The 14,194-nt window shown below is 44.0% G+C and overlaps 1 protein-coding gene across 3 annotated transcripts in view; it reads right to left on the bottom strand.

Annotated features, from left to right (window-relative positions):
- The window catches only part of DGUOK (deoxyguanosine kinase), a 58,676-nt gene that overhangs the window by 27,947 nt on the left and 16,535 nt on the right, over positions 1-14,194 (bottom strand). For all 3 annotated transcript variants that reach the window (XM_030201788.1, XM_030201789.1, XM_030201790.1), the window contains exons 4-6: positions 8,431-8,578; positions 5,992-6,107; positions 543-642 (exon numbers count right to left, since the gene is read on the bottom strand). In XM_030201788.1, coding sequence (XP_030057648.1) covers positions 543-642; positions 5,992-6,107; positions 8,431-8,578 — 364 coding nt within the window. The remainder of the gene's footprint in view (positions 1-542; positions 643-5,991; positions 6,108-8,430; positions 8,579-14,194) is intronic.

Here is a 14,194-nt window from a genome sequence, read left to right as displayed (position 1 = left end):
TCTCTACCCATTTTTAATTTACTGTTTCTGTACTGTTCAATTTCTGCATTTTAGCGCATGCTAAAACCATGTGGAACATGGTAACAAAACATGATAAAGATTTTTGTGTCATTTCAGATTTGACTTGACAAAACAAAATGTCAGATTTTCTAGTTATTTAAAGACAGAAGCACTAGGGTGTGCATGGAATACGTTTTTTAGCTCATTTTTGGAGTTATTTTTTTACTAATTTTTGGGAATTTCTTTTGTTTCAGAAATTAATGCATGAAAATTTGATTAAGGCAAGTACAATTTAACATGCTTAAATCAACTTTACACATATTAATTTGATGGTTTTGTATACATAAAATTGATGTAACGTATAAAAGTTTAACAAACCAGAAATGTAGAACCCTAGAGGGGTGTCTTGAGTTCTCCATCTTGTGGCGGATTTTTTTCTTGCACAGATCCCTAGAGGCTGCAATTTGCATTCTCCTGCTGCCTCTCTTTCATCATTTGTTCCTTCACAAGACATACAGGGAGACACTACCACCACACCTCACCTTCTTTGCCAGGTCTGCCTCTTCTAACGTGTTGTCTTCAAAATCTTTATTTATGTCCAGGACCAGAACTGGTATATTCTTTATGTGCTCAAAGTGGACTCTGAAAAGAGAAATACAACAAGACTCAAAGAACTAGTGGAAATATTCTTCATCCTACAGCTGGACTTTGAAAGTCAGAGATACATCGAGTATGTATATAATCTGTCACTTTAAATAGTTCTGTACATACTGACATCCCCTCAAGGAGCCGAGCACACCCCTAACAAACTGCATGCACAGGGTAATGCATTCCCATCCCGCTGCAGCTGTACACAGATGCTACATCCCGTCCTGGAGCCATATTCACATAACTTATGCAGCCCCTTCCACCAAGATGCCACATGCACAAGGCCTATGTCCCTTGCCCACTTCTCAACCATTCACATAAGTTTCCTAAATTATAATCTCTTTGAGATGATGAAACTCTTATACAGGGCAGAGCTAAGAACTTTTATAATGACCAAATCCTACAATATTGTTGGATACTACAGGGATCCTTCCTCCGCTCAGATTTAGTGCAAAGGTATTAGGCACCATAGGCAACCTTTCAGGGATTTAGCACTCCTCTCTTGAGATTCTGATATTAAACTCAACAATCATGATCACCCCGGGGCTGCTGTTTGGGTGGTGGGGCTAGTTCTGGGCAAGACTTCTACGGTCTGTGTCCTGAAAATGGGGCTAGTTCTGGGCAAGACTTCTACGGTCTGTGTCCTGAAAATGGCAGATACAAATCAAGGTAAAGTATACACAAGAAGTAGCACATATGAGTTTATCTTGTTGGGCAGACTAGATGGACCGTGCAGGTCTTTTTCTGCCATCATCTACTATGTTACCCCAACACCACCGCTCCCAGAACAATCCTGTAAAATGCATCACTGAACATCACCCAACTAAATATTAAAATTCTGTTTCACATAAATACATCACATGGTGATTTTATAACACAGTGCACCTATAAAAATTCCTCATAACGTGCCTATTTAATAAAGGAGTGAGAGAAGCCTGTATGCCTTTATAAAATTGGCTCTCAGAACTGTCCCTATTAGTACACAAATGATCACACACAAATTTACACCTGCTCTAAAGGTGTGAATAAATGCATGAGCTCTATATATGTTCACTCATCTTTTACAAAACTGCAACTCTAACCTCACTATGACTCTAGGAATGTCTATGTTCTTCTTTTTTAAATACGCACAATCTGACTCTAAGGAGAGGACATTTGGGGACCTTGTCACCAGATGGACTCCAGAAATAGCAGGGAGATTGAACCCTTTGAAGCTAATAAAGAGAATTCCAGAGATCTCGATTAATGCAACCTTCAGGGAATGTCAATTTCGTGTTATTCATAGGGCATATTTCACACAGGAGAGATTGCTTAAAATAGGGGCAGTAGATTCGCCCATATGTCAAAAATGCAAACAAGGGACTAATTCTTTTTTTCACTCCTTATGGGAATGCTCTCAAACTAAGATTTTTTGGAAGGAGATACTTGGATATCTAGCAAAGTTAACTGGGTGTGTAGTTTTGCTTTCATCAAGGGCCGTACTGTTAGATTATTATGAAGATTATCATATAGAGAATAAAGCATACACGCTACTGTTACGGAAGGCAGGGATTCTGGGGAAGAAAGTGATTTTAGGAGTGTGGGTGGGAGATGAAACACCGTCTTTTTGGGTGTGGAAAAATAAGTTTCATGCCCTAATGACTTTTGAGCATAGGTATGCTAAACGCACGCCCAAGAGGCTGAAACAATTTCATGAAGTGTGGGGAGTGTACGTGAACTCTCTTCCACACAGGGCGAGAAGTCTGCTGCTAAATGCGGGTTGAGAACCGTAGGGTTAGAGAGGGGCCACTCCAGGGAGATCAGTGATTTGTACAGGGTGGGGGGATGGGTCCCCCCTTTGTTTTCTGATCATTGTCTTCCTCCTCTTCCCCCCTTACGCTTGATATATTTATATATAAATACCTGCAATGGGTTTTTTTTGTGTGTGTGTGTGTGTGTGTCTGTGTGTTTTGGACTCGTATTTGTCTGTGATCTGGTTTCAGATGAAGATTGCTGTTGAGAGATGGCAACTGGGCGAGATTGGGAAGGAGGGAAGGGGAATAATTGGGAATGCAGAGGATGCTAACTTGAAATTTCATCGGACATATCACAAAATAGAGGTGTATTGATGGGGACTTCAAGCACATATCCATATTGTTTTAATTGTCCCTTAGAACCCACAATATAATCACTAATTGTTCAGCTTCTGGGATAACGATAAGGTAGGGTGGGAGATGGGAGATTGAAGATAGGATCTGGTTGTGTGCACGTGTTACCGTATAGTTATGACGGTTGACATGTTTTGGTTAACTGAATTGTTCAATACACATTGTTTCAAATGAAAGGAGAGGGTGGGGGGGGGGGGGGAAAGAGGAGGGGGGACAGTTTGATGACTAGAAGTAATAAGATGTTTAATTGGATAAGAACTAATGCTTAAAGTCATGTATATTTGAAACCTGCAATGTGTGTTCTCTTTGGTCAGGTCATAAATAAAAAATGTTGCATTAAATAGTTGGGGGGGGGGGGGGGGGTTAATGCATAAACTTGATGACCATTAATATGGATGTATATCGGTGATGTTTCTGTGAAAAAGGACTGTCTGTCTATAGGGCACTGCATATGCCTAGTAGTACTTTCCAAATAATAATGTAGGAGAAGATGGCAGGCAGAAGCAGGCAATCTGCCCTACCAGTACTCTTTGCCCAGCCCTATGTGTCTATACCACACCCTGAGTGGGCTTTTCCCCTCACAGATGCATTTAACCAGATAGCTTTACAGATTTTTTACAAAAATCTCACTTTGGTCAGCCTTGTGTATGTGTTTTTAATCTTGCACCCTCATGGTCCAGTGCACAGAATGCACAGGAAGGCTGGTGCTAGTATATACCAATATACCAATTGCAGAGAACGGAAACTGGTGGAATGTTTGGTAGGATCAGAGTAGCAGATCACTGGGATTATGTGTAAGCAATATTAGAAGGAGCAACAATGTCAGAGAAGAGAGAAGGATATAAAAGAGCTTCAGAATTAATGCAGAGACTGATGGATAAAGCCTTTCCGATTTTTACCAAATGCTTACTTTTCTGTGAGACTAATAGCTGCTTAGCACACAACCTCACTCTCTGTCTCTCTCAGGGCTATGTTTGTGCTGTTTTCTCTGTTTTTCCCCCACCTAGCTCTTCTGATCCTCTATCTGAATGTAACATATAAAAAACAGAAGCTGTTCCTGCTGTCTTTCACTTTCCCAAGACTGGCACTGATATCATCACCATGGCTGTAGCAAGATTTGTGCGGCTGCTGCAGCTGTACAAGGCGCAAGGGAGGAGGGGGGTGCAAAACTGTGCCCTATTCATTGCCTCCTCTGCTTGGCCAGCATCTCCCTTTCCCCTCTCTATGCTCCCCAAGGTGGCTATCATCTCTTCTTCCTCTTCCTATGTCCCCCCCTCCTGAAATCCCCCCTAGAAGAAGCCCCCAGAGTCCAAAATGCATCCATCCCCTCCAGAAGACCCCTACCTCCCCAGTCGCCTCCAGACCTACCTGAAGGATGCTTTGGTGGTCTAGGGGTAGGGCAGGCAGCAGCAACAACCTTTAATTGTTGCTGCCCGTGCAGGCTCTGGATTCAAAGTAGTCGCTTTCCTAATTCTAATATTTCATGGTCTAACCCAGCCCACTCTCTCTACTTGAAAAAAAAAAAAGCCATTTCATTTATTTCAGATCTAAAAAGAAAAAAATGCAAGCAGAATTCACAGTAGTCTCATCTCAAACAATAAATGTACTGCACTATAGACACGTCTTGCTATGACTCTGTGATACATGTCTACTATATAATTTCTGTGCATTTGTGTGGAAATGAGTGGCACTCAGCTTATGGCTTTTCAGGTCTCTCAGCCTAGGTCATTCGGAGGTAATTCTATAAGGTGATTCCACATGTAAAGAATGTTGTACACACAAAAGGCCTTTGATAAAATGATGGAGGTACACATGCATAAAAGTTACACATGCTGAAAGATCATGTGTACTTTTATATGGACCATGTGTAGGCAATTCCTGGGGACAAAACCTGGGTAGAGAAGAAGCAGAGTTGCAACGTACAGAGCAGGTGTGAATTTGTGCATTACTGGGACTAGTTCTGGCGGCCTATTTTCTGAAGGGCAAACAGGCCTATATTTCCTTTCTAAAACAAGCACAGTAATTTTTTTTTTTTAATCACAGAATGCCACAAAGATACTGCTCAAAACATGAACTTACAAAGAACGTGGAGCATAAGGCGCCAACATGTATCTGAATACTCCACACTCCTGTCCTGAACCAGGACTGAGGAAAGCAAAGCACATCTTTCTATACAGTTTTGGAAATAATGGCCTGGAGCTGTATGTGAAAAACTGAGCTGTCTAGAAGCTGCTTCCATTATATAAAGAGTACCTCACCTCAAAATGAAAAAATGTTAAAAATTCTTCTTCTCAGCGCATCCAAATATTTATCTTCTGAACCCAGTTTTTGGAAACCAGAGTTAACTGAAACACACACACTCTGGGCCAATGCAGAAAGCTTGCAGAGACATTGGTGTAGGGTTAGTGTGATGTTTGCACACAATTTTACAGCACACGATGCACAGAAGAGGACTGCACAAATCCGCATGTATGACACCGGCACACAGCATATTAAAATGAACACTAATGATGAAGCTATTAGCTATTCGGCCTTTGGGCAGAGAAGTGTGCACCTGAGCGCATGACAAGAGTTTTAATGCCACATCCGAGGCAGTGTAGAAGGGTTAGTACCATCTGTGAGAAATTAATGTCCGTTTCTTTTCACTGTGAACATTACAGCACCCACAACATTTTAGGACAGAAAAGGAGGTGATGGCTCTGCACATAGGTCCGAGTAGAAAAACTTATTTGCGCAAGTGCTGGAATGTTATTCTGTGCACATATATCTTAATTTTAGGCACATGAAATTTTTATGCTGCTGCTATTTACCTGCATAATAACATTCCAACAGATGTGCGCCTGCACTTTCATTTTGTTTGGACATACGCATAGTATTAGCTGCCCTTGATGCACGCATCGAGTGTGCTTGCACTGATTAGAACACAAGTTCTGCATGCCTCAAATATGCTTACTTGCTTACTGCCTTAGATCAGCAGAGCTTTTGTTAGAAGCTGTGCACGCGGCTCACCGTTCTAATGCGTGGCTTTCTGCATTGGCCCCTTTGCTCAAAGAGATTTTAGGGATGAAATCTACATGTATGTGTTTATATTGCTTGCATGCTGTCTTTTTAAAAAGAGGACAGCTATTATAAGCAATATTGAAGAGCCCAGTGGTTAGGAAGCCTGGCACAGAAAGGAACTGGGAATATTACTCACTCTGTGGTTTTTTCAGTTAACCACTTTTCATGCTGTGTGTGCAGTCTTTCCAGGTAGTCCAACTGGACCCCCTGCTCTTCCAACCTCGCCCTTCCATGCAATCGCTCCAGGCATTTCTGAAAAGGCAAAACACAAACTCAGTGTCACTGCACTGGCTGTACTTGCATATTTCCAGACATGTTGCAAACCTGATCAGTGCCAGACTACAACATTGTAGGGTAGCTAATGACACTGCCCACGGTGACGCAAACCCCACAGTTAGTTTCATCTGTGAGGTTTTCTGTGAATCACAGGAAATACATGCATATACTTTTTCCTCAATTAATGCCTCACAGTGTTCCTTTCAAGGCAAAGTATATGGGGACTTTTGATTATTTAAGACTAGGAGGGCACTTCTATAAGTGTGTCTATAGGGGCCTACTTTCTTGTATTGAATACTAGCTCAATGGGATATATACGTGTGAGGAATGGAGGTTAGTGCAACAGGCTTTGATCCTGGAGACCTGGATTCGATTCCCATTGCAACTCTTTGGGACCTTAGGCAAGTTACTTAACCCTCCATCACCCCAGGTACAAAAACTTAGATTGTGAGCCCTCTAGAACAGAGAAAGTACCTGCATATAATGTGTACAACACTGTGTAGATCTAGTAGCACTATCAAAATGATTAGTAGTAGCACTACTTAGCCAGTCGTAGAGCTGCTGAAAACTGCTTATGTGTAAGTTATGCAGCTAACTGTACGCTCTGCCCAGTCACCGCCCATGTGTATGCTCACCTGCAAACTACGCACTATTCAAGATAGGCAGTGTGCTGGCACAAACATGCATAACTAGTACTTCTGCCTTGAGAACCGTAGCTGCACAAGAAGGGAACGAATTTGTGCGAGTACTCTTTTGTGAGGCAATAATCAAGAAAAAAGTACAAGCGTATATATCTGTGTTTTTTAAATTATTATTTATTACATTTGTACCCCGCACTTGATAATGTACCTCCTATCCCCTGGATTCTACATATCGTGTCCAACTTTGTGCATGCATCAGAGAGGTGTGCGTAAATAAACTGACTAATAAGTTCAGAAACATCAATAATTGGGTGCTAACAACCGATTATTGATGTTAATTGGCAGGCTCAAAAATATGTCTGTGCATCTTGCTGCGCACTATTCAATAAAGCACAGCACCTAACTTCATTTGTGTATTTGAAAAGGGGGTGTGGCCAAGGGGGCGTATCGATGGCATTCCAAAATGTTGCACACAAATTTACAGAATTCGCCCAAAGCATGCCTAAGCTGGGCACCAGCATTTGCACCCACAAGTTAAGCGCCAGATCCGCACTGAACGCTACTGTATAAAAGACGCACACCCTTTACAGAACAGCGCTTAACACTCAACTTTTTCGCAACATTTGTTGAATTCCCTGAAACATGTGTGAATAACTTTGCTGACCAATTCCCCCCCCCCCCTCTCTTCCCAGAACACCTCTAGAACTGTACAAGTAAATGTCCGGGCATTGTGGCACAATATGCAAACCTTTCATGTTCCCCACTGGCTCTGTGCCAGCCTGACCCAGCCCCGATGTTCTCTCTGGTCTTGTGGTTCCAAACGCACTAAGAACAGCAGGACTACACATTTAGAAATGCAATAAGAGTAGCACAGCCTGTGCACATGGCATGGAGCCAACAGCTAGTACAAATAGCAAAAAATGTCCTTATTTCAAGATTTGTAATGTGGGGATGGGGTGGGCAGGAGATGTGTAAATCTAGTCTTCAAGGTCTGTATCTGATTTTCAGGGTGACCAAAATATACAAATTAATCAGCCTTTAAAGATGTACAGCATGCAAGTAAATCTCTCATGAATATTTATTCTATGTATCCTGGAAACCCAACTAGCGTGAGGCCCTTGAAGATTCAGTTTGAATTAATTGCCTATAAGGGGAAAGATAAGGGGAACAGGCGTCTCCATGCTGAAGGGACATGCTGAAGAACCCCTGGTTTTAGCCCAGTGCATGAAAGGAGAGGCAGCTCCTGCTTTTCTTAGAGAACATAATAAGAAATCAGCCTGTGTGGCTTGAGCAAAATAAAGATTGACAAGGAGCTTACCCATCATTAACACTGCAGATGACAAGTTACAGGTGTAAAAAAGGTGTTTGTTAACTTCTTCAGCTTCTAATTATGTATAATGCAATACCCCACAAGAGGGCAGCAATGCACCAATTCCCCCCTCCTTGTCTACAGTATACACAATGTAACATCTTAGTTACATATGAAAAAAACTTTTGCAGCCTCCCACCTCTCCTTTCTCCTATTGTCAGTCACTTTGCATCCCTCTTCCCTCTTTCTTTATAATGCCAGTTTGTCTGGGACAGTGGGGTGAAGAGCAGGATATCTGAATTGTGGTCAGATTTTGTACAGAGCTGTCTGCCCCATCCCCGTGACATACCTCTGGTGTGGCCTGCAAATAGATGATCCCATCAAGGGTGACCCTGTCCTCAAACTGTTGGACTAGGAAAGAATGCCAGTCTTGGTAAATAGCCCATTCAACCTCATCCATGTAGCCAAGTTCAAACAAATTCTGGGCAAACACGTACCTATGAAAAAAACAGGCATATGTGATACCAGCACGTACAGTCATGCAGGAGCATTGGCACCAACCTGGTCTAGATTCCTACGCGTTTGAGTTAGCAACAACTGGGCACAGCATTTGGGAAAAGAGCAGGACATCTCTTTCAAACCATGTCTGTCTGACCCAAACAAAATCAGCAATTTAATACATCTTGTGCAAAAGTCTGATCAGCTCAGTAGCGCTATAGAAATTAGCAGTACTAGTAGTTGTCTCACCATTCAATAGCATAACCTCAACTCATATTGAGATAAAGAAAAATACAACCCCACCCAAACAGAAAAATTTTACAAGACATTTACCCAATTCAATCTATGAAAATAGCCTGTCTGAAAACTGCACTCCTCAGATGGTGCTACCATTTGTTTCTATTGTATGAAGCTGGCATGGGGGTTTTTAAATATGTTTTTCAGTTGCTGACTGACATACATTGGCTGTATGTATTCAGAGGTTGTGGCTGCCATTTTGAAGCCAGAGCCAGCACGGACAGCAATGAGTGGGGATCGTTGCTGTCCAGCCTACCCTAGACCACCAAGGCATCAGTTAGTTGAGATCTGGGGCCTACGGAGTGCAATTAGAGATGCTGGACAAGCAAGGGAGGCAAAGGACAGGGTGCAATTTTCCTACCTTGCACCCCGTGCGGTTGCACCAGCCATACATACCTTGCCATGGCCATGCTCACTCACTACTCTTTTCCAGATCATTTAAAAATATGGAGACGGCCGGACGTTGTCCTTGTCCACAAAAGCAGAAGTAAGGACGAGGTTGGGAACTACAGGCCAGTTAATCTAACCTAAATTAATTGAAGTGCCGCTAAAATAAAGGATAGTACAATTTCTGGAATCCAATGGATTGCAGGATCTGAAGAAGTATGGTTTTATTTGAGGTAGGTCTTGTCAGACAAATCTGATTTATTTCTTTGACTGGATTAGCAGGGACCTGGATATGGTTTACTTACACTTCAGCAAAGCCTCACAGAAGTACAGAAGTAATGCCACACTGGCAGGGCCGCCGAGAGGGGGGGACAGGGGGGACAAAAGTCCCCGGGCCCGGGCCTCCGGCGGGGCCCGGCACCACCGCAGTCAGGCCCACCCGCCGTCGCTCCTGAACTAACTAAGCTTAAATGCCTCCTTCCTTTCACCACCTTCGCAGCAAGCAGCAGCAGGGCAGGCAACTCCTTCCTTCCGTGTCCCGCCCTCGCCTAACGTAACGTCCGCGAGGGCGGAGCACAGAAGGAAGGAGAGGTCTGCCCTGCTGCTGCTTGCCGTGAAGGTGGTGAAAGGAAAGGAAGGAGGCATTTAAGGTTAGTTCAGGGCCCGGTAGCGGGTGGAGGGGGGGCCCGGCGACCTCGGGTGGGGGAGGGCCCGGCGGCGACGACGACTATGACCTCGGGTGGGGTGAGGGGGGGGGCCCGGGGGCGGCCTTGTCCCGGGCCCTGCTCTGGCTCTCGGCAGCCCTGCACACTGGGAAAAGACCAAGGGTCCATCGAGCCCAGCATCCTGTCCACGACAGCGGCCAATCCAGGCCAAGAGCACCTGGTAAGCTTCCCAAACGTACAAACATTCTATACGTTATTCCTGAAATTGTGGATTTTTCCCAAGTCCATTTAGTAGTGGTTTATGGACTTGTCCTTTATAAAACCGTCTAACCCCTTTTTAAACTCTGCCAAGTTAACCGCCTTCACCACGTTCTCCAGCAATGAATTCCAGAGTTTAATTATGCGTTGGGTGAAGAAAAGTTTTCTCTGATTTGTTTTACATTTACTACACTGTAGTTTCATGGCTTATAAATAAACTGAGAGGATAAGGGCATTACCAGTGATGTGCTGCAAGGATCAGTATTTGGTCCAGTTCCTTTTAACATTTTTGTGAGCGATACAACAGAAGGGCTGTCCAGTAAGGTTTGCCTTTTTGCAGGTGACATCAAAATCTGCACCAGAGTAGGCATCCTAAAAAATGTGGATAACATGAGGAGGGATCTAGTGAAACTTGAAGAACGATCTAGAATTTGGCAGCTAAAATGTAATTCTAAAAAAAATGCAGGATCATTAATTTGGGCTTCAAAATCCCAAGCAGGACCAGGTCACCCCCCCCCAAAAAAAAAAAACATGCCTCTACTGCCTCCTATCTGCAACATTTCAACTCTCCAGAAGTAGCTTGGAAAAGTGCAGAGCCTACCTGTGAACAAGGAGGCAGTAATAGTTTACAAGTGAGCATGGGGACTAAGCAAGCACATGCTTCAAATGGAGTGCCCTAATGGTTGGAACTGGAGAACTTCCAGGTGAGAGATTTTAGGCCAGTTCTGGATTTCTGACAATTTTATCCTGGTGCATTATGGGTCCTGACGTTCTCATTGCAATGGATAGAAATCAAGGACTACAAATAGCACACCAAATTGGGATGTCAGTTCAACAACCAGACTAGCCAAAAAGACTCCCTCCTGAAACTGGGTAATTTGGCAGCTCTGCAGTAATGGGCCGAGAACCAGGGTAGTTGGACAAATCATTATCTCCATCCATTACCTATAGTACAGAACAGAGAGATGCCAAAGGACTGCCCCAAAAAGTGTGATTTACGGAAAAAGTGTCTGAGATATAAAATTTACAAAATTTTACATGGGAAAAAGCTGCAGAAACAGAAGCAGCAAAATAATAAATTTAGCTCTGTTTGGTGCTTCTGAAAGGATATAGGCAGAGTGGAGGTAAGTTTTTAAAGGAATTTGGCCAGGTAGATTATAGTTACAGTAGCTGCATAAATTCCCTGGGCTAAAAACTTCCCTTCGTTTACTATATACACAGATACATTTGTACCAGTGTACTTCTCTATTCCAGACAGAATTTTCAAAAGGGAAGCACTATTTATATGAGACTGCCCCCAACAGAGACACAAACATACACACAGGCATGTACTGTGTTGCACTTCAATCACACACATGCACAAGCTTTCACCACCCCCATCCTTAATCAGGTACACATGCAAAAACTCTGTCACTTTTCAGACACACACAGACACTATGTTGGTTTCAGAGGCTCATGTGTATATTCAGTCCTGCTCTGCACGCTATAATGTAAAGTTCTGTTTGCCTCCAGTTCTTTTTTTCCGCCTGCAACAGCCCTCACACTTCACTCTATTCCCCTTTCACTTCTAGCCATAGAAGCCAATTTTTCAAAATGACTGGGGGTACTCGATGAAAACAAAGCAGGGGGGAGGAGGGCAATAGGGTAGATACAATTGATGTAGAGCCCATTTCCTGCTTAGGCCATGCTCCAGTACGGTTGAATATCCAAACTTCATACTGGCACCTTATTGATAGTCTTCTTAAAGACCCGCAGGTAGTGCAACATCTAACAGGTGAAATAAAGGAGTATTTAGACAATAACAGAGTAGAGGACTTTTTGTCTGAGACTAATTTTGAGAATGTTTAAAAGCAGAGCTGCTGAGAGATGCAGCCAGGCCCGGAGCAGGACCACTGACCCCCCCCCCCCCCCCACACACACGCACACACTTGGGTCCCTGCACCACACCCCCTCCTCACTCGGGCTGCCACTCTAGCCTGCCCCCTTACCATCCTGTGTCTGACTGCTCCTCCCTCAGTCTGTTGTCTGCTGCTCCTTTGTGCCCATACCCATATGATTGCATTAATGCAATAACCTGGGTGACCCAGGTTATCATGTTAATACAATCATCTAGGTCCTGGCACACAGAAGCAGGAGAGAGACAGACCCAGAAGCAGGTAAGTAGGAAGAAGCTTGCCAGAGTTGGGCCACCCATTGGAGGCAGCGCCTGGGGAATTCCCTCCCCCTGCTGCAAAGAGAAAAAGGGAGCATATGGAAAAGGAAAGAAGAGCGACCAAAATGATAAAGGGGATGGAACTCTTTTCGTATGAGGAAAGGCTAAAGAGGTTAGGGCTCTTCAGCTTAGAAAAGAGACGGATAAGGGGAGATATGATTGAGGTCTACGAAATTTTGAGTGGTGTAGAATGAGTAGAAATAAAATCGATTTTTTACTCGTTCCAAAAGTACAAAGACTAAGGGACACTCAAGGAAGTTACATGGAAATAATTTTAAAACAAATAGGAAATATTTTTTTTACTCAACAAATAGTTAAGCTCCAGAACGCTTTGCCGGAGGATGTGGTAACAGCAGTTAGCGTATCTGGGTTTAAAAAAGGTTTGGACAAGTTTCTGGAGGAAAAGTCCATAGTCTGCCATCGAGACAGACATGGGGAAACAACTACTTGCCCTTGGATTTGTAGCATTGAATGTTGCCACGATTTGGGTTTCTGTCTGGTACTTCTGACCTAGCTTGGCCACTGTTGGAAACAGGATACTGGACTAGATGGACCACTGGTCTGACCCAGTATGGCTATTCTGATGTTCTTATGAATTTTTAAGGCTCACTCTGGGAACCTTAGAGCAGCACCAACAGGCACGTCAAAAGATTGCTCTGCTGAAGCAAATTTTTAAGATAAAATGCAGCACTGGGAAAGTTGCATGATGAGGAGATTAAATGTCAGCTGAAGAGGGTATGACAAAATTATTTTCTATGTTTTTCTATGTTTGTATGGTATTTGAATTGAAGCGGTGCAAAGAAAAGCTACGAGAATGGTATGGGATTTGCGTTACAAAACGTATGAGGAGAGACTTTCTGAACTAAACATGTATACTCTGGAGGAAAGGAGAAGCAGGGGTGATATGATACAGACATTCAAATATTTGAAAGGTATTAATCCGCAAATGAACCTTTTCTGGAGTTGGGAAGGTGGTAGAATGAGAGGACATGAAATGAGATTGAAGGGGGGCAGACTCAAGAAAAATGTTAGGAAGTATTTTTTCACGGAGAGAGTAGTGGATGCTTGGAATGCTCTCCCGTGGGAGGTGGTGGAAATGAAAACGGTAACGGAATTCAAACATGCATGGGATAAGCATAAAGGAATCCTGTGCAGAAGGAATGGATCCTCAGGAGCTTAGTCAAGATCGGGAGGCGGGGCTGGTGGTTGGGGGGGGGGGGGATAGTGCTGAGCAGACATACGGTCTGTGCCAGAGCCGGTGGTGGGAGGCGGGGCTGGTGGTTGGGAAGCGGGGATAGTGCTGGGCAGACTTATACGGTCTGTGCCAGAGCCGGTGGTGGGAAGCGGGACTGGTGGTTGGGAGGCAGGGATAGTGCTGGGCAGACTTATACGGTCTGTGCCAGAGCCGGTGGTGGGAGGCAGGGATAGTGCTGGGCAGACTTATACGGTCTATGCCAGAGCCAATGGTTGGGAGGCGGGGCTGGTGGTTGGGAGGCGGGGATAGTGCTGGGCAGACTTATAAAGTCTGTGCCAGAGCCGATGGTTGGGAGGCGGGGCTGGTGGTTGGGAGGCGGGGACAGTGCTGGTGGTTGGGAGGCGGGGATAGTGCTGGACAGACTTATACGGTCTGTGCCCAGAAGAGGACAGGTACAAATCAAAGTAGGGTATACACAAAATTAGCACATATGAGTTATCTTGTTGGGCAGACTGGATGGACCGTGCAGGTCTTTTTCTGCCGTCATCTACTATGTTACTATTTTGAGTCAGGCAACAAAGCGGGCCACTTACTGGCTCAA

This window comes from Microcaecilia unicolor, chromosome 4 (genome assembly GCF_901765095.1).
Source record: "Microcaecilia unicolor chromosome 4, aMicUni1.1, whole genome shotgun sequence".
In the NCBI taxonomy this organism is placed as follows: domain Eukaryota; kingdom Metazoa; phylum Chordata; class Amphibia; order Gymnophiona; family Siphonopidae; genus Microcaecilia; species Microcaecilia unicolor.
Note: the sequence above shows the minus strand (reverse complement) of the source record. Positions and strands in the feature narration are given on the sequence as shown.